General features: G+C 46.4%; 1 protein-coding gene across 1 annotated transcript in view; it reads left to right on the top strand.

Annotated features, from left to right (window-relative positions):
• Positions 1-20,026, top strand: part of LOC132587670 (zinc finger protein 135-like) — a 61,740-nt gene that overhangs the window by 3,408 nt on the left and 38,306 nt on the right. Inside the window, exons 4-6 of the mRNA XM_060259987.1 lie at positions 854-968; positions 2,571-2,647; positions 2,855-2,981. Of these exons, the coding sequence (XP_060115970.1) occupies positions 854-968; positions 2,571-2,647; positions 2,855-2,981 (319 nt within the window). The remainder of the gene's footprint in view (positions 1-853; positions 969-2,570; positions 2,648-2,854; positions 2,982-20,026) is intronic.

Here is a 20,026-nt window from a genome sequence, read left to right as displayed (position 1 = left end):
GGTGCCTTTACCTTTAAGGGTTAAAGCCACAGAGCCCTTTGCTAGAGAGGCCGAGCAAGGGGGGTGGGGAGAAGAGGAGAGGCTCCTTTGTTTTTTGGAGGGGGGAAGTTGCTTCTGCATGGGGACAGAGAGCGGGAAGGGCCGCAGATGTGCAACAGCTGGGAAAAGCCCTGTAGCCGCATCCGGGAAAGGTGGACTTGGAAGTATGGGCTTGCATGATAAGCTTTGAGATCTTTCGAGGGTGGGAGGCTGAGATCCTTCTCTGCCCTGGTTTGCATCGGGTTAGCAACTCCCGGATGGCAAATTCCTGAACTTTTTTTTTTTAGGGCGGGGGGGGGGGAGTGAATTCTGGGTAAGTCCCAGTTTGGGGACTGGAGAAGCTCAGATAGGAGAAAGAATCCCCCCCTCCTGCCCCGTACAGCCATTTTCTCCTGGGGAGCTGATCTCTGTCTGCAGGGGGGGGGGGGGGGAGTTGTGATTCCGGGAGAACTTCAGGCCCCACCTGGAGGTTGACAACCGTATTAGGCTCCAGTTTTGCACCCCTCTGGAAGCAGAGTTTGGTGAGGGGTGTGTGTGTGCAATCATCAATTTCCTTCAGCTCAAGAAAAGTCAAATGAACAAAACGGATATTCTGTTCCTGTGGTCTTAATTTGCAAACAAAACAAAAAGTTGGTCTTTTCCTCTTGGATGTGTAAGAAACAGCCCCTTTCAGCAGCCTCTGATACTAGAGAACTTATTATTCTTCCAGATAACTCATCAGGTCTACTGAAAGAAGGATACAGAATCTGGGAGTGGGGCAGAACTTGCTCTCTTCCATGCCATCTCTTACCCCTCTCCCTTGTTGCTGTTTCAGGTGCTGAGACCATGCTTGAAGATAGAAGCTACAATCTCTGAAGCGGAAGGAGTTCCTTCCAAGGAAGGGCAAAGGGCACAAGCCATGGAGCGTCCCCAAGTTGTCCTTTCCTATGGTAAGTTCCTGGATGTGACTGCGCCCCCTGTGAATTTGATGGGTAGAGAGTTGAGATCTGGGGAAAAAATGATAAATCCTTCTTCACACAACACAAGAGTTAATTCACAGCACTCGAACCTCTAAAAGGAGATCAGACAAATTCATTGTGGGCCATTCCTCCCCTTAATTTAAATATCCATATTTAACTTTCCTTCTGTAAGAAGAACTCAAAGTGGCTCAGCAGGGCTGCATCTGGGGGGGGGAGAGGGGGGTGTTGCCCCAGGCGCCGATGCAGGGGGGGCGCCAAATAGGGTATGGAGTTAATTGTATTCCTCCCCTACAACAGACACCCTGTGAGGTAGATGAAGATATTGGATTTATATCTCGCCCTCCACTCCGAAGAGTCTCAGAGCGGCTCACAATCTCCTTTACCTTCCTCCCTCACAACAGACACCCTGTGAGGTAGATAAAGATATTGGATTTATATCCCGCCCTCCACTCCAAAGAGTCTCAGAGCGGCTCACAATCTCCTTTATCTTCCTCTCCCACAACAAACACCCTGTGTGGTGGGTGGGGCTGAGAGAATTACGGCAGCTGCCCTTTCGAGGACAACTCTGCCAGAGCTATGGCGGACCCAAGGCCATTTCAGCAGGTGCAAGTGGAGGAGTGGGGAATCAAACCCGGTTCTCCCAGATAAGATAGAATGGCCCATAAGGGGGCGTCATTTTTTAATTCCCCCCTCCCTCAAAAAACATGTAAATCCAATCCTGTGGCTCAGAAGAGAAATGGTAGACAAACCTCAGCAGAGCTATTCAACTGAGTGAATAAAGAGAGCCTCCACCTTCTGGGGCAGCAGATCTCTGAAAACCAGTTTCTAGGGCCCAGTAATAACGGAAAAGGTTGACTTCTGTGTTATTACTTACTGGGACATCTGGCAAGGTGCCGTGGGAAACAGGATGCTGTTGTAGCAAGCGATACTCCCTCAAAGCTGTGGAGTCTTGTGAGCAAAAAAAATCTACTTTGTGATCTACTGACATTAACGTTACGAGCTACTGCATAAATTACTTTGCTCTGGGGCCATTTTTCCTGCGCTGAGACAAAATTGTGTGAGCTGGAGGCTAAAAAATACCTGTGAACTAGCTCACGCTAACTTAGCTTAGAGGGAATATTAGTAGGAAGCATCGCCAAGGAGTTTGGCGAGGGGCTTGGGGCAGACGTGGTGTCAAGTTGATGTTGTCTCTGACTGTAAACCTAAAGTGGTTGAGTGAGCATGCCATGAGAAACTCTGAAAACTAATTCGCATCACTGTCGTGTCTCCAGATGCGTTCAAGTCTGGGCAGAATGGGATAGAGACATGGCATTTAACAGAATTTCCACCTCCCTCTTTCCCTCCCAACAGTCCACACACAGGTCTCGCAGAAGGCTGAAATACGTTGGCAGCATTTTAAATCGCTGAGACTCCTAGGTTCCTGGTGCTTCTCTTCTGCCTCTCCCAGAATTTGTTTTAAAGTGTTTAAAAATTTGTTGAGTGTACAGAAGGGGAAGTTTTACAATCCTGGGAAGGTGGTGTGTGAAGCAGGGAACAAACAACCAGGCACTTTTCTGTCCTCCTTTGTCTCAGTCACAGGCAGTGAAGAGATGCTGTTGAGCCGTCATCTTTTCAGAGGTGTGGAAGCAGCTGCTGCCCCTCCAGTCCAGGTAGGAGAGATGAGCAGGGGACAACCTGGGTCCCTCCTCCTTTCTTAGGAGGGCTTTTGCTCCTGCAGTTTCTACAAGGTGTCTGGACAAGAGATCTTCTGAACACTTTTCCCTTTACCCATATCAAGCCTTCCCAGAATACACCCTTCCAGGGTGCAATCTCTGCCTGGCCTAATCTCTGAGGAGGGAATCTGCTTTTTCTTTCAGTGTCCCTTTTCCTTTGAGGAGGTGTCCGTCTATTTCACAGAGGCAGAATGGGCCCTGCTGGATCTGGGACAAAGAGCTCTGTACAGGGAAGTCATGCTGGAGAACTATGAGAATGTGGCCTTTCTGGGTAAGGATCTTTTATAGGTGCCCAAGATGTGAGTTGCTGCCATGGTGATGAGGCATGAATCAAAATACTGAATAGCAATTCACCATTTTGAGGACTGTCCCACTACTGGGGTGGGAGGCTTTGGCATGCAGAAGCTCCCCAGGTCAGTCCACAGCATCTCAGATTAAAAGGGTCACGTAGGTGATGTGAAGATCTCTGCCTAAAACCTTGGAGAGCTGCTGCTGGTCTGAGTAGACAGTGCTGACTGTGACGGAGCAAGCGTCTGATTCTGTATCAGGCAGCTTCTTGTGTGTGTACTCACCCAGGGGCAACTGAGGCCAGTGTCGTGGCCATCGCTCAAGCCAGTGAAGGTAAAGCTGCAGTACTGTGGTCTGAACTCTCTGCTCATGACCTGAGTTCAATCCCAGCGGAAGCTGGTTCAGGTAGCCGGCTCAGGTTGACTCAGCCTTCCAACCTTCCAAGGTCAGTCAAATGAGTACCCAGCTTGCTGGGGGTAAAGTGTAGATGACTGAAGAAGGCAATGGCTAACCATCCCGTAAAAAGTCTGCCACGAAAACGTTGTGAAAGCAACGTCACCCCAGAGTCGGAAACGACTGGTGCTTGCACAGGGAACTACCTTTACCTTTATACACACACACACACAAACACACACACATATATGATCTCTTGGCTATGCTACACACTGCCATATGATTGATAAATACTTTATCTTATCTTTCTCTAGCTCTCTTTGCAAATGAAGCCAGAAGTATAAGAGAGACTATGGTGGAGAAAGACAATGGCTTTGCATCCAAAGAAAAACTGGAGAGTTTCTCAAGAGGATCCCAAGAGCAAATTTCCTTCCCAGAGGAGCTGGCTGACAGTGAGTATCCTTCATGGTCCTGTGAAGGGAAGAGACATGGAATAGTCATGGGGGATTTCTGATTCACTTCCAAGCAATATTTAGTTTGCTACCATCATATGGATTGCGGAGTATGGAGCAGAGCCAGCTCGTGGGAGTCAGTGAAGTAGGCGGCCATCTGTTGCTGAGCAGTGGCAAGACTTTCGGCCACTCTTGCGGGGGAGGGAGGTGACCTCCAGGGCCCTGGAATCTGCCCCTCCCGAACACGGCTCAGCCCGTCCATTGCTGGGCAGCAGCAGGATTTTTGGCTGCTCTTGGGGGGGGCCTCCACTCCTCCCAAATGTGGCTCAGCCTATCCCTCTCCCTCTTCAGAAGGAGCCAGGAAGGGACTGCTGCTGAGAGTGGTGAGTAGGATGGTTTTGCTGCTTGCCACATTCTCTATTCACCCCCCTCCTCTCCCTCCACCTTGTGTTGCCTTATTTCTCCTTTCCTCTGCATTGGAAAAAAAAAATCAGACAGTGTTCATGTGATGCACATGCGGCCCAGTGACGTCATGGTGATGTCATTGAGCCCCGCATGTTTTACGCATGCAAAAAAACCAGAAGGGGCGCTGGCATAGGGTGTGGCATGGAGCGCCAGAAACCCTAGCGCCGGGCCTGGCATGGAGAGAGGAAGACCTTCTGGGGACTTAAAATGTGGAGAAACTCTTTCAGGGGAAGAGCTAAACTGTGGCTCTTGAGAGAGTGAGATAACCTTAAAGGATAGATATTTTGGGGAAAGGTGATCAACCAAGCTGGACGAGGCCAGAGGGACATTAATCCTTTTTTTACTGCAGTCGCATAGATGTTTTTGGACCTTACCAGCCCTCCCAGGTGCTAACAGGATCTCTCTATTCGAGCAGAGGAGGATCAGAGGAATAAAGAGAATGAGGAACTTCATCAGCAAATGCCAGACAGAGTTAAAAATGAAGAACTGAGAGAAAATGTCAGGAATCAAGGCAGACCTAAGAGAAAGAAAGGCAGCCGTATGGTTGAGAAGCGAGACACAAGAAAGCATAATGTACATTCTCTAAAGCACAGTATAATTAAGTCAAATACATCCATTCATCGTGGAAAGAATTTTAGAAATAGATCACAGCTACTTGTGCACCAAAGAATACATAGAAGGGAGAAACTTTTTGAGTGCTCAGAGTGTGGGAAGAAATTCAGTCAGAGTGGCACTCTTCAACTGCACCAAAGAACACACACAGGGGAGAAACGTTTTGAATGCTCAGAATGTGGGAAGAAATTCAGTATGAGGGGGAATTTGCAACTGCATGAAAGAACCCGCACAGGGGAGAAACCTTTTGAATGCTCAGAGTGTGGTAAGAGATACGGTCACAGTGTGACTCTTCAAAGGCATCTGAAAATCCACATAGGGGAGAAATCTTTTGAATGTTCAGAGTGTGGGAAGAGATTGAATCAGAGTGGCACTCTTAAACAACATCAGGGATCTCACACAGGGTAGAAACCTTTTGAATGCTCAGAATTTGGAGAGAGATTCAATCAGAGCGGCAAGTTTCAAGTGCACCACAGAATCCACTCAGGGGAGAATTGTTTTGAATGCTCACAGTGTGAAAAGAAATTCAGTCAGAAAGACTCACTGAAAATACACCGAAGAACACACATAAGGGAAGAAACCTTTCAAATGCTTAGAGTGTGGAAAGAGTTTCAGTCAGTTTGGCAATCTTCAACATCATTAGAGAAGCCACACAGGGGAGAAACCTTTTGAATGCTCAGAGTGTGAAAAGAGATTCATATAGAGTGGCACACTTCACCGCCATCAGAGAGCTCACACAGAGAAACCTTTTGAATGCTCAGAGTGCAGGAAGAGATTCAGTAGCAAGGGTGATCTTCAATGGCATCAGAGAACCCACAGAGGGAATCTCTTTTGAATGCTCAGAGTATGGAAAGAGATTCAGTTTGGGTTGCTTTCTTCAGCAGGATGGTTGAAAACCCCCATGGAAGAAACATTTTGAGTGCTCAGAGTGTGAAAACGCATTGTGTAACAGTAGCAGTGTTCAGCATCAACAGAGAACCCACACAGAGGGAAATCCTTTTGAATGCTCAGTGTGGAGCTTCACTCAGTATGGGAATCTTATACAGCATGTAAGAACTCACACAAAGAGAAACCATGTTAACTGTTTAGCCAATGAATAGAGCTTTTGCTCTTATTTCACACCTGTAACAGACCATATAAAAGACTGTAACAGACCATTTAAAGCACTGATACTATGTAAACACTTGTAGAAAGCTTGTGTCTACACCATAGTAAAAAAGTCCAGTAGCACCTTTAAGACTAAGCTTTCGAGAAACACAGCTCTCTTCATCAGATGCATGGAGAGTATGTAGAAAGTGGTCAGGGATCTATAGGAGCTAAGGAGAGTGATCACACCCAGCCTGGATTGTGCCTCCTACCTTTTTCATGACTTTTGCAATGGCTTTGCATTTACATGGCGTTCACTACCTGCACCTGCTCCTTCCTCTCCTTAGCTCTTATATAACTCTGGGCAGTTTCTATGTCCCCTCTATGCATCTGATGAAGAGAGCTATGTTTCTTGAAAGCATATGCTACAATAAATTTTGTTAGTCTTAAATGTGCTACAGCAGGGGTGGCCAACGGTAATGCTCCAGATGCTTTTTGCCTACAACTCCCATCAGCTCCAGCCATTGGCCATGCTGGCTGGGGGTGATGGGAGTTGTAGGCAAAAACCATCTGGAGAGCTACCGTTGGCCACCCCTGTGAATCTACAGGACTCTTTACTATCTAGGCTAGACTACTGCAATGCGCTGTCTGTTGGCCTTCCCTCAAAATCAATTCAGAAACTGTAGTTGGTTTGGAATCCTTGGCTCAGCTATTATCTGGAGGTGGATCAATAGCTCGGGCTGGTCTGATCTCATAATTTCCCAGAAGCTAGGCAGGACTGGCTCTGGCTAGTATTTGAATGGAAGCCCTCCAAGAAATACCAGGGTCATGACACAGAGGCAGGTAAGGGAGAGACCAACCAAGATTACAAGCCTCTGCTCTGCCTGTGATTTGGAAATGAACCTATCAAGAACCAAAGCCTGGGTCCTCCTGGGTCAGCACTTTTTATACCTGAGCAGCACCCAGTTCAGTGTGTTTATGAGGAGACTGCACACAAGTAAAGGAAAAGCCCTTTAAAATATTTTACAATAATACTTCACTGAACAGCATCGTTTCTGCATCTCAGCAACAGAAAAACAAGAAAAGCTAGCAGTTCTATCGCCTACATGAAATACTTGGTTTCAGGTGGCACCTGTCAAGCATGCGGTTTCAATGAGGAGTCGAAGTTGATACAAAACTACGTTTATTGATAAACCGATTCTTTCAGTGTAACAGATTCTTGAGAGTGATGCTGCAAATACATTGATACAATACCTTTAAGGCTTACTTCAAAAGGATTGCAAAAGGTGGGGGCGAGGGAGAGCTCTCACACATAAACTATCATAAATGTCTACATTCTCATAGCGTTATCAGGACTCTATCCTTGCTTTCCCCAGATGTGTCGCACTCCCTACCGGGAATGTATGGGAAGATGCTGATTACTTCTTCTCAAGTTAGTTTTGTTTCTCTTTACTTCTACTTTGCAAGCAATAAAGCAGGAAGGGGGAGGGGAAAAGAATAACAGAGCTAACAGACCTTTGTCCTCCAAGATATTTCACAGACCAGTGTTATGGAGGACTCTAAAACAATCAATTATCAATGGAATTTTACCATGCTTGACAGGCACCTCTTGTTGCAGACTAAGTATTCCAACTTGTAGCTTAAGTTACTCTACATAAAGCAAGTTTTATGAGCATGGCACGAGCATTAAATTAGTTTAGCTTCCATCTGTTCTATACCTGTCTTATATTTTCTACGTCTTTAGGGTCAAGTGGTCCTAATGAGCCGAACAAGAGTTCTCCTTGATGGAATTTTCCAGAGGGCGTCAGCACCCTAATAATCTCCCCTCTCTCCTAGTTACACAGCTGGATAAATGTTCTCACAATTAACCAATTACCATTTTCTGGAGTCTGGCCTTGAAAAACATAAGGGCGTTGGCTGCAGGGGCACTCTAATCATGAACACGTGCAAGATGGACTGGGCCACTTAATACTCATGTTAACCCTTGTGGTAACTCAGGTGTTTTGCTTCACAGATCCATTCCCCTTATACTGGTTGGGATTGTGGAGTTTGATGTTGAATATGGTTCCGTCCTTTCAGAAGAATTTTTACAGTTCAATTTCTTTTCTTCCCTGTATCAGAATGGTCACTTTCTCTCTGCTCTAAGCTGGTTAGCCCAGGATAGCCTGATCTTGTCTAGCTTGCTACCTAGTGCTGTGTAATAGTAAACAGCTGGAACGACTGGCTGCCAGACAATCTTAGCATCTCCTGGCTACACTACACACTGCCATACCATAAATAACTAAATACTTTCTCTATCTCTCTCTGTGAAAGAATCCAGAAGTGTTAGAGAGACTATGGCAGAGACAGACAACAGCCTTGAATCCGAAGAATGGCTGGAGAGTTCATCAAGAGGATCCCAAGAACATATTTCCCTCCCAAAAAAGATGGCTGAGCGTGAGTATCCTTCACAGTTATATCAAGGGAACAGGCAAGGAACAGTCATGGGTGTCAGAACTTGAAGAACTTCAAACGAGGCTCATAACTTTCTTTCAAAGTTTAAAGCGTTTATTGAGAACTGTGTTCAGGAGAAAGACGAGTTGATTCTGATAACGAGCTCAGCAATGGTTACATTCTTTATGCAATCCTAACTACAACAATAAAACCGATTCTCACACTTTGGGAGACACTAGTCTGTTCCCAGGGCTCCTTATCTTTGCGGAGGAGGAAGGAGTCCTGGGGAGATGTCCTGGCAGAGTGGCTTCAAAGGACACCTGCAGATGTTTCCCTGGGATTCACAGTCACCCTCCAGTGATCACAGTTTGTTTGAAATGCAAGGCATTTGGTTACAATGCTAGCTACAAAGCTTGCTCTCTACTAACAGTTACAATATGGAGTCGGTTAAGCTAAGAGTGTTTAACTAAGCATACATAACAGATACAAGTTCTGACAATGGGGGGGTTTCTGATCGACGTTTTAGCAATATTTCATTTGGAACAATCAAACTGCTCCCTGGGTAAGGAGGGAGGGAGGCCTTCTGGGGGCCTGAAATCAGGAAGCTCAGAAATTCCCAGCAAGATCTCATCTGTTGATTTTGGGGGGCAGAAGTATCCTTAAACACTAGATATTGTGGGTAAAGGTGGAGGGGAGGTTAAGATCAGCCAAGCTGTAGGATTCCAGAGGGTTGTGAGTCCTTTCCTATTGCAGTCCCATAGATGGCTTTGGACCTCACCACCCCTCCCACGTGCTAACAGGATCTCTCTCTTTATTCCAGCAGAGGATGATCAGAGGAATGCGGAGGGTGAGGAATTTCAGCAGCAATTGCCGAAGACAGTTAAACATGAAGACCTGGAAGAAAATGTCAGGAATCGAGGAAGACCAAAGAGAAAGAAAAGCGACTGTATTGTTGCGAAGCAAGATGGAAGAAAGTGTGCTGAACATTTTCCAAAGCTCATGAAAATGATGCTGAATAGATCCATTCTGTGTGGAAAATATTTTAGAAATAGATCACAGCTCCTCGTACACAAAAAAATGCACAGAGGGGAGAAACCCTTTGAATGCTCAGAGGGTGAAGACAAATGCGGTCAGAGTGGCACTCTTCAAAAGCATCAGAGAAGCCACACTGGGGAGAAACCTTTTGAATGCTCAGAATGTGGAATGAGATTCAGTGAGAGGGGGGTTCCTCAAAAGCATCAGAGAATGCACACAGGGGAGAAACTTTTTGTATGCTCAGTGTGCGGAAAGAAATTCAGTGAGAGGGGGGCTCTTCAAAAGCATCAGAGAACTCACACAGGGGAGAAACCTTTTGAATGCTCAGATTGTGGAAAGAGATTTGGTCAGAAGGTCCACCTTCAAGTGCATCAGAGAACCCACACTGGGGAGAAACCTTTTGAATGTTCAGAGTGTGGAAAGGGATTTAGTGAGATGGGGACTCTTCGTCGGCATCAGAGAATTCACACAGGGGAGAAACCTTTTGAATGCTCAGAGTGTGGAAAGAGATTCAGTGAGAGGGGGGTTCTTCAACAGCATTACAGAATCCACACCGGGGAGAAACCTTTTGAATGCTCAGATTGTGGAAAGAGATTTGGTCAGAATCCCCACCTTCAAGTGCATCAGAGAACCCACACTGGGGAGAAACCTTTTGAATGTTCAGAGTGTGGAAAGGGATTTAGTGAGAGGGGGACTCTTCGAAAGCATCAGAGAAGCCATACTGGGGAGAAACCATTTGAATGCTCAGAGTGTGGAAAGAGATTCAGTGAGAAGGGGGTTCTTCAAAGGCATCACAGAATCCACACTGGGGAGAAACCTTTTGAATGCTCAGATTGTGGAAAGAGATTCAGTGAGAAGGGGATCCTTCAAAAGCATCAGAGAATGCACACAGGGGAGAAACCTTTTGTATGCTCTGTGTGCGGAAAGAAATTCAGTGAGAGCGGGAGTCTTCGAAAGCATCAGAGAATTCACACAGGGGAGAAACCTTTTGAATGCTTAGAGTGTGGGAAGAGATTTGGTCAGAATGGCCAACTTCAAGTGCATCTGAGAACCCACACAGGGGAGAAACCTTTTGAATGCTCAGATTGTGGAAAGAGATTCAGTGAGGGGGGATATCTTCAAAAGCATCAGAGATGGCACACAGGGGAGAAACCTTTTGCATGCTCAGTGTGTGGAAAGAGATTTGGTCAGAATCCCCACCTGCAAGTGCATCAGAGAACCCACACAGGGGAGAAACCTTTTGAATGCTTAGAGTGTGGAAAGAAATTCAGTGCGAGGTGGACTCTTCAAGTGCATCAGAGAACCCACACGGGAGAAACCTTTCGAATGCTCAGATTGTGGAAAGAGATTCAATGAGAAGGGGATCCTTCAAAAGCATCAGAGAACTCACACAGGGGAGAAACCTTTTGTATGTTCAGTGTGTGCGAAGAGATTTGGTCAGAATGGCCAACTTCAAGTGCATCTGAAAACCCACACTGGGGAGAAACCTTTGAATTCTCAAGAGTGTTGGAAAAGATTCAGGTCGAGTGACACACTTCAGCAACATCTGACCACCCACAGAGGGTGTAAAGATAGTGGCCTGAGAGCATGGCAACATAACTAAGGCTTATCTGGGTTATGTTCTATAAGCTATACAGTTATAATAAATAAAAATATATTTAGAAGGACATAGAAAACAGTTAAAAGACAAATGCAAAAAAAGCCCATCCACAGCAGACCTAGCCAAGGTTTATTCTTCCATCAGGCACTCTGAAGCATAGGGCAAGGAAAGTATTCTGGCAGCAAGGCGGTAAGGTGGAGGTTGGGAAGCTAATCAGCTAACCAATGGGGAGGGCTTCTGTCGAGTCCCCGGCAGTTCAGCTAACAACACAGGTCATTGGTAATAAATGACTTTATTGAAAAACTGACTTCCATAGGGCAAGATGGTTCTTGCGAAAACTTATTATGGTGGGCCTATTGCCCTACTAATATAACCCACAAGATCCGTTATATTTTTGAAACACAAAGGCACCAAGCAAACTGACCCTCCCGCCAAAGTTCGGTTCCCACATCCCTGTTTGCAGGTGGAGACATAATCATCAAAAGACAGTCGACTGACCTTGACTGTCTCAGAGACCAGGCAGAGAAACTTAAGTCAGTTACACAAAGAGATAGAGGCACAGCATAAGCAGAGGTAACTCCAGGTCAGATTGTAATACAGAACAAATGGCGAGAGGTACTCTTGACATACTGGCCCCCCAAAGATCCCCTCACCCCGGGTTTGTCATGGGTGCTTTGATGGAAAGATTTAATGAGTTTGGGGGCACGTATGTCAGACTTCTGGACCCATCCTGCCTCACTAATGGGAAATAAGTAGTAGAGTTCCTCCCTCTTTGATTTCAAATCCAAGATGTCTTGCACCTTATGGTGTATCTGACCCCGACACATAACTCCTGGCACGTAGTCTGTGACCTTACACCTGCCTTGATCAATTCTGGACCATGTGGCAAGGCATACAATAAGACACTGGATGCGAATGTATGCCCTTGATTGGGATATAAGGCTATAGAATAAGAGGCCTCGAGAATATCTTTAAGCCTTTGTGGTCCAGTATTGTTCTATTGTTTTGTTGTATTCTGTATTAGGAGCCAATATGTGTACTCCGTTTTCTGACCTCTGAAGAAGACCCGTCTAGGTCGAAACGTGTCAGGTCAAGTTAAGCGAAGTGGGTTCCCATTGTGGTTTTATGACTGTACAAAGCACAGAGGCTAATGATGGCTGAATGATGGTTTTAACTTTCTATAATAAATACATGTATGTTTGCTTATGATTTATTATACATTGTTTCAGAACTTTTCTTGTAGAAAAAGTCCGGCAGGAACTTGTTTGCATATTAGGCCACACCTCCTGATATCACCATTGTTTCACCAAGGGCTTTTTTGTAGAAAAGGCCTGGCAGGAGCTCATTTGCATATTAGGCCACACCTCATTAGGCCAAGCCAGCTGGAACTGCGTTCCTGATCAAAAAAGCCCTGCATTGTTTTTAATGTTTGACCTTTTAATTGCATATTACCCTTTGAGGTTTCTTACTGTATCTGACCCCGAACTATGGTTGGGGGAGGTGTCGCTGCTGGGGGCCTCCACTGTGCAGGCCCAGGATCGCGTTTCAGTAGGCTGCGATGAAAACAGGGGCGAATATGCTTTAGAGCTTTAGGCAATTGAAGCTCAACAGTCACGTTATTGATAACTCGCTTTATGGAGAAAGGTCCCAAATATTTCTGTCCCAGTTTCTTGGAAGGCTGACTGTTGGGCAAGTTCTCGGTGGAAATGTAGACCTTATCACCTGGTTTAAAGGCCCAGAGTTTCCCATGCTTTTTATCATATTGTTTGTTTTTTTCACCATATGCAAGTGGGTAGCTCATCACATATTGAGAAACACCACGGTGTAATCCTGGCCGCCAAAATTGTCCTTGTATAAAACGTGGTGCTGTTACAAAACTGAATTCCACCCCCCACCCCACCCCAAATTAGCATCATGAGAGCTCTCGAGCACAATCTTGCAGACAGGCGGGGGAATATATAACTTGGCATCTCGGTACCAGAGCCCATCCTCCTGACATACTAGGTCAGGGGTGGCCAAACTGGCTCGGGAGCCACATGTAGCTCTTTCACACATATTGTGTGGCTGTCAAAGCCCCCACCGCCCCATTGGCCAGCTTGGAGAAGGCATTGGTCTCTTTAAATCCCTTCTCCAAGCCAAGCTAGCTGGCAGCTTAGAGAATGCATTTAAAGTCAACGTTGCTTTCTTTCCACCTCTCCCTCCCACCATCTATTTGCCTCCCTCCCTCCCTCGGGGCTCTCAAACATCTGATGTTCATGTCTTGCGGCTCTCAAACATCTGGCATTTATTCTATGTGGCTCTTACCTTAAGTGTGTGGCCACCCCTGCACTAGATTCTCCCCCTTGGGCAGTTGATGTGTTAGCTCCTCCCAGAGGGCGGATTGGAAGTCCGTCCCTAGAGGCGGAGTGGGAGGGCCCTCCTGAGCCTGACGTCGAGCGGCCACCATTGCTCCCAATTGGTTAGGGGTGAAGAGGGAGTCAATAACGACCTCCCTTTTGCTTTCATGTTGGGGGAGGTGCCACGGGGCATCAACAAGAAAGTTTTGTTTCCCAGGGATGTACAGGAGGATGAAGTGAAACTGAGAGAAGAGCCCCGCCCATCGGACTTGTTTGGTGGACCGTTTGCGAGTAGCCACCGCCTCCAAATTTTTGTGATTTGGTCCAAATTTCAAACAGAACCCCGGCACTTTCTAAAAACTGGCACCATGTCTCTAGGCGTTTGAAGGAGGTTATAAGGGAGGTTGGCTTGATTCCAATAAGAATAATTGATTAAATTTGACGTTATTACATCAGTCGACACAGAAATATAACTCTTGGAAGAGAATTACACGTTTGAATCAGAAGATCTATTCTTTGTTGAATGAAAAATATTTAGATGTCTGGATTGAGTTTTTTGAAGCCCACATCGCTGTGGAAGAATGATTGAAACGAAGTTTTTCAAAACCTGGGGTCTTTGTATGGTGGACCACTTGGGCAGAGACAGAAAACTGCATGGGACTTGATTTATTTACATTGCCTAATGTCAGGTTCTTTTTTCTATTACTGCCATGTCTCTAGGGCCAGTTTAATGGTGGAGGCCTCTTTATCTCCAGCTGACCAATTTCTCTCGGTAGCATTGAACTTTTTTTGACACGTAAGCACAGGGATGTAACTTGCCATCCTCCCCCTCTTGTAACAGATTGCCCGCCCTGACCACATCGCTTCCGTCACATTGCGCCACAAATTTCTTATTTTCACCTGGGTGAATAAGGATGCATTCTGAGGTGAAGAGAGTTTTTGGGTTATCAAACGTAGCCTGACACTTTGGGGACCATTCTAGGTGGACCCCTGATTTCTTCACTTCTGGACCCTTCCCTTGACTCTTATCTGGGAGAACCGGGTTTGATTCCCCACTCCTCCACTTGCAGCTGCTGGAATGGCCTTGGGTCAGCCATAGCTCTGGCAGAGGTTCTCCTTGAAAGGGCAGCTGCTGTGAGAGCCCTCTCAGCCCCACCCACCTCACAGGGTGTCTGTTGTGGGGGAGGAAGGTAAAGGAGATTGTGAGCCGCTCGGAGAGTCTGAGTGGAGGGTGGGATATAAATCCAATATCATCATAATCATCTTCTTCCTGGTCCCAGTGATGGACCTCCTGATGGCACCTGGTTTTCTTGACCACTGTGTGACACAGGGTTGGACTGGATGGGCCATTGACCTGATCCAACATGGCTTCTCTTATGTTCTTATGACTTCTGCCTAACTATTCTTATTGGGAAAAGCCAGCTTCAGCCTATGAACCCCTTTAGCCACTCATGTGGCTATCTCTGTGGTGTCTTCCCAAAATGCAGGCAAATGACCACTCTGCGTTTCTCAACTGCAACATATCAGCTAATCAGACTAGCCTAAGGAAACAGCCTTGGAGAGAAACAGACTTGTAGGAGTGATAGTACCTGTGAACACAGGAATTAACACACCCAGCAGAGAGATTCCCTTCAAGCTGGAAGCTCTCTCTCTTTAAAAGTTTAAATATTTTATTGAGAAGAAAAAATGTAGTACAACAAACAACTGGTAACCAATAGTTTGTAACAACAATATGAGAAAAGAAAAATACAATAATTGTCACATATATCACATTTGAATACTATATGCAATTTGCTATACACACTACATTACAGACACCTTAGCCAACAAATGCTTACTTGCATGGTATAACAAGGTTGTAAAAGTCATAATAACAGTATTAAAATATTACTCTACTGTATATGGGCAAAAAGAGAGCAATATCTTTCTGCTGAAGTTAAAAGAAAATCAAATTGGTGTAATAAGGGTTCTTGGGTAAGATCTCTTTGTCAGACTTGGAACTTCAAAGTAAAACGGACCATCATTTGTAGCAAAGTTAATCCATTTATTTGAGGACTAGTCGTCTGGGTCAGGAACGAGTTGAGATTGATACAATTCAAAGCAAAGCATACCATTTTAACCTCTAACATCAAAAGCTAAACAATAAAACCATTCTCACACTTTCGGGAGGCAATTGCCGGTTCTCGTGCCTCCTTATCTCTTTCCCAAGGAAGGAACCCTGCTGGTTACCTTGAGGCTTACTATCTTCAAAGTCCTGCTACATTTGTTAGTGCTATGCAAGGAATTCTCATGGGAGTTAGTGCAAAATGGTTTGAAATGCAAACCTTTATTCACAGGGTTAGTAGAGTCATTCAAAATGGAGTTAGTTAGGGCAAGGGGACATGAACAGTTTAAAGCACATTTAAACAGGTAAGTTCCAACGTCTGACACTCTTGTCTACAAGATAATTTACCACAGGTGACCATAAAGCTTTAAATGATTTCTGATAATGATCTAGGTTAGATATTAGAGAGTGGCTTGCAATTTCACCATTCAGGAAGAAATCCCACAGTTTATGTTGGCACATCAGGATTGTGGGCGGTGAGTTTTCCCTCCATTTTTGGAAGCTCTCTTGACACAGGTGAGAAACCTTTGAAATTCTAAGAGTGTGGGAAAAGATTCAAACCGAGTCGCCTTCTTCAACAGGACCTTAAACCCCACATGGAAGAAACAGTTTGTGCACTCAGAGTGCGGAATGACCTTGAGGAACAGCAGCAGTCTTCAACATCATTCAAGAACCCACACAGAGTGAAAACCTTTTGGATGCTCAGAGTGTGGAGTTTCACTCATCAAGTAAATTTTCTGCAGCCTCTAAGAACTCGCATGAAGAGAAAAAAGACCATGCGTTAGGCACTATATAAACTCTTGTAGAAAGTGTGAATCTGCACAGAAATCTTATTCTAACCAGAAAGAAATGGAAGGAGCTTTAGTCATGTTTGAAGCCCTCGAATAGATCTCAGATCTATGGGTCAGCCATAGCTCTGGCAGAGGTTGTCCTTGAAAGGGCAGCTGCTGTGACAGCCCTCTCCAGCCCCACCCACCTCACAGGGTGTCTGTTGTGGGGGAGGAAGATAAAGGAGATTGCGAGCCGCTCTGAGACTCTGAAATATATAAATCCAGTATCACCTTCTTCTTCTTGATCCAATAGAATACAGAATGAGGTAAAACCATAAAAACATAGTATTTAAACCATTCCCAATGTCTAAACATTTGAAAAACAAGATCGCAGTGCTGGCGTTCAGTCACGAGAAGGTGCCAGGAAGATGTGAAAAAAGGCCCGGTGGAGTACCACCACGCTGGGGCCACGGTAGAGAAGGCCCTGACCCTGGCTGTGGCCAGCTTGATATCCATGACTCCATAGGGTTTTCAAGGCAGGAGACACGAAGAGGTGGTTTGCCACTGCCTGCCTATGCGTAGTAACCCTGGATTTCCTTGGTGGTCTCCCATCCAAACATGGACCAGGGCTGACCCTGCTTAGTTTCTGAGATTGGGCTGGTACAGCCCATCCGGTTTAGGGCCCTTAGCATCTTGGAACACATGAGGCTGCCTTATACCAAAACAGGTCAATGGCCCATCAAAGTCACTATTGTCTCTGCAGACTGGCATTAGCTCTCCAGGGTCTTTTAAACTGGAAATGCCGGGGATTGAACCTGGGATCTTCTGCATGCCAAGCAGATGCTCTACTGCTGAGCCAGATCAAGAACTTCCACATCCCCTCCTGATTGGTCCCTTTTAACTGAAGATTCAGGGATTGAACCTGGGACCTTCTGCATGCCAAGCAGATGCTCTACTGCTGAGCCAGATCAAGAACTTCCACATCCCCTCCTGCTCGGTCCCTTTTAACTAAAGATTCAGGGATTGAACCTGGGACCTTCTGCATGCCAAGCAGATGCTCTACTGCTGAGCCAGATCAAGAACTTCCACATCCCCTCCTGCTCGGTCCCTTTTAACTGAAGATTCAGGGATTGAACCTGGGACCTTCTGCATGCCAAGCAGATGCTCTACCGCTGAACCACGGCCCCTCACCTCACTGCTACCCAATCTGTCAATAAGTTAGAGGACCAGGGAACACCCCTAAATGGGAACTTCTTGGCTTTTCCCACCTCAGTGCTCCCAGGAGGTCCCAGCTCAGTCCTCACCTGTCTGACTCCAAGGACACCAGGGTTTCATCCGAGATCTGACTGAGAGCAGCGTAGCCCTTATTGAACTTCGCCGACCTGGAGGAAGAGAAGCAGAAGTCAACGTGAAGCAGCCAGGTGGGGCTGGGAGGGCAGGACGAGAATGCAATAGCGGGAAGGTGCAGCTGAGCAAGGAGTTCGGAGAATGGTGTGGTCCAAATATGCCATCTTTGGATGGAAAAGGCTGACGTTCTAATCCGAGCCTGCTACAAGATACGGTGATGGCCAAGTATGGATAGTTCCAGAGGAGACTGGAGAAACATATGGGGCAAAGTTTCCTCACTGGCTATCAGCCACTAGTTACAGATGGAACATTCTGTCTGAGGCAGTGATGCTCTGTCTTCTTGGTGCTTGGAGGGCAACAGCGGGAGGGCTTTTGGAGTTCTGGCCCCACTGGTGGACCTCCTGATGACCCCTGGATTTTGGCCACTGTGTGATACACAGTGTTGACACTGGATGGACCGTTGGCCTGATCCAGCATGGCTTCACTGATGTTCTTTTGTCCATCAGTAGCTATTGGCCACAAGGTATAGATGGACCACTCTGTCTGGAACAATGATGCTCTGTATTCTTGGTTTTACAGGGTGGTTTGCCGTTGCCTTCCCCGGTCATCTACACTTTACCCCCTCCCCCCAGCAAGCTAGGGACTCGGAAGGATGGAAGGCTGAGTCAACCTTGAGCTGGCTACCTGAACCAGCTTCTGCTGCGATCAAACTCAGGTCGTGAGCAGAGCTTGGACTGCAATACTGCAGCTTACCACTCTATATCCAGAGCTTTTTTGGTGGAAAAAGCCCAGCAGGAACTCATTTGCCTATTTGGCTGCACCCCTGGAGCTACATTCCTGTGTGTTCCTGCTCCAAAAAAGCCCTAACTGTATCAAAAGTGTGATTTTTTTTTTTAAAAAGCATGTCTGCATAGAGCTGTATAAACTTCAGAGGACATTCAAGTTTCAAAAAGGGTGAGAAGCACTCATGGATTCCGGACCATCTCACTAGCACTTTTTAAAAGGCAGAAGCAGAGATTAACAGGACATTCGCTCCTGCAATTTCTACAGCAGTACGATGCGGTAACGAAGGGCACAGAGCCCACGTAGCATCACCTCAGCCAACAGAGATGCTTTGCAGTTTTCATCTAATGCAGGGGTGGAACATCAGATGTTTAGGAGGGAGGGAGGGAGGGAGGAAGGAAGGAAGGAAGGAAGGAAGGAAGGAAGGAAGGAAGGAAGGAAGGAAGGAAGGAAGGAAGGAAGGAAGGAAGGATACTTTAACTTTAGTTGTGTTTTCCAAGCTGCCAGCTGGCTTGGCTTGGAGGAGTGATTTAAGGAGAGAAATACCTTCTCCAAGCCAGCTGACAGGGGGATGGTGGCTTCAAGAGCCACACAATATGCGTGAAAGAGCCACATGTGGCTCCTGAGCCACAGTTTGGCCACTCCTGATCTAATGCATTCTGTTGGGAAGGAAATGAGGGGGGGGGGATTTTCCAGTGTGGTATAGTGGTTAAGAGTGCCAGGCTAGTATCTGGGAGACCTGGATTCGAAGCCCCACTTCTGCCATGGAAGCTCGCTGGGTGTCCCGGGGCCAGCGCACTCTCGCCCTGACCTACCCCGCAGGGTTGCTGGGAAGATAAAAACAGAAGAGTGAGAGAACGGTGGAAGCCGCAGGGTAAAAATGACTTAACGAATAATTTTTAAAAAATAAAAAGAAGAGAAGAAAACCAATGCAAGTTTCTTTGGGCCCTAGGGAGGAAAAGGCAGAATATAATGAAGGGAAATAATTTTTTTTTAAATGGCATCAATTTCTGTGGCAGTCTGCCTCCTGATGGTGATGAGCTTTGGTCATTCAACAGCCAGAGATTTTGTACTTCATTCCTAGGTCCTCCTGAGAAGAATACCTGGGCAGCTCTCAAAAGCCTAAAAAAAGGTAGTCGCCTGTGCAAGCACCAGTCGTTTCTGACTCTGGGGTGACGTCTCATCACAACGTCTTCACGGCAGACTTTTTTACGAGGTGGTTTGCCATTGCCTTCCCCAGCCATCTACGCTTTCCCCCCAGCAAGCTGGGTACTCATTTTACCGTCCTCGGAGATGGAAGGCTGAGTCAACCTGGAGCCGGCTACCTGAACCCAGCTTCTTCCAGAATCGAACTCAGGTCGTGAGCAGAGCTTAGGACTGCAGTACTGTTGCTTTACCACTCTGCGCCACGGGGCTCTTAACAGAAGGAAAGGTCCCCTGTGCAAGCACCAGTCGTTTCCAACTCTGGGGTGACGTTGCTTTCATAGCGTCTTCACGGCAGACTTTTTACTGGGTGGTTTGCCATTGCCTTCCCCAGTCATCTACACTTTCCCCCCAGCAGGCTGGGTACTCATTTTACCGACCTCGGAAGGATGGAAGGCTGAGTCAAACT

The sequence above is a fragment of the Heteronotia binoei genome, chromosome 19, assembly GCF_032191835.1.
Source record: "Heteronotia binoei isolate CCM8104 ecotype False Entrance Well chromosome 19, APGP_CSIRO_Hbin_v1, whole genome shotgun sequence".
In the NCBI taxonomy this organism is placed as follows: domain Eukaryota; kingdom Metazoa; phylum Chordata; class Lepidosauria; order Squamata; family Gekkonidae; genus Heteronotia; species Heteronotia binoei.
Note: the sequence above shows the minus strand (reverse complement) of the source record. Positions and strands in the feature narration are given on the sequence as shown.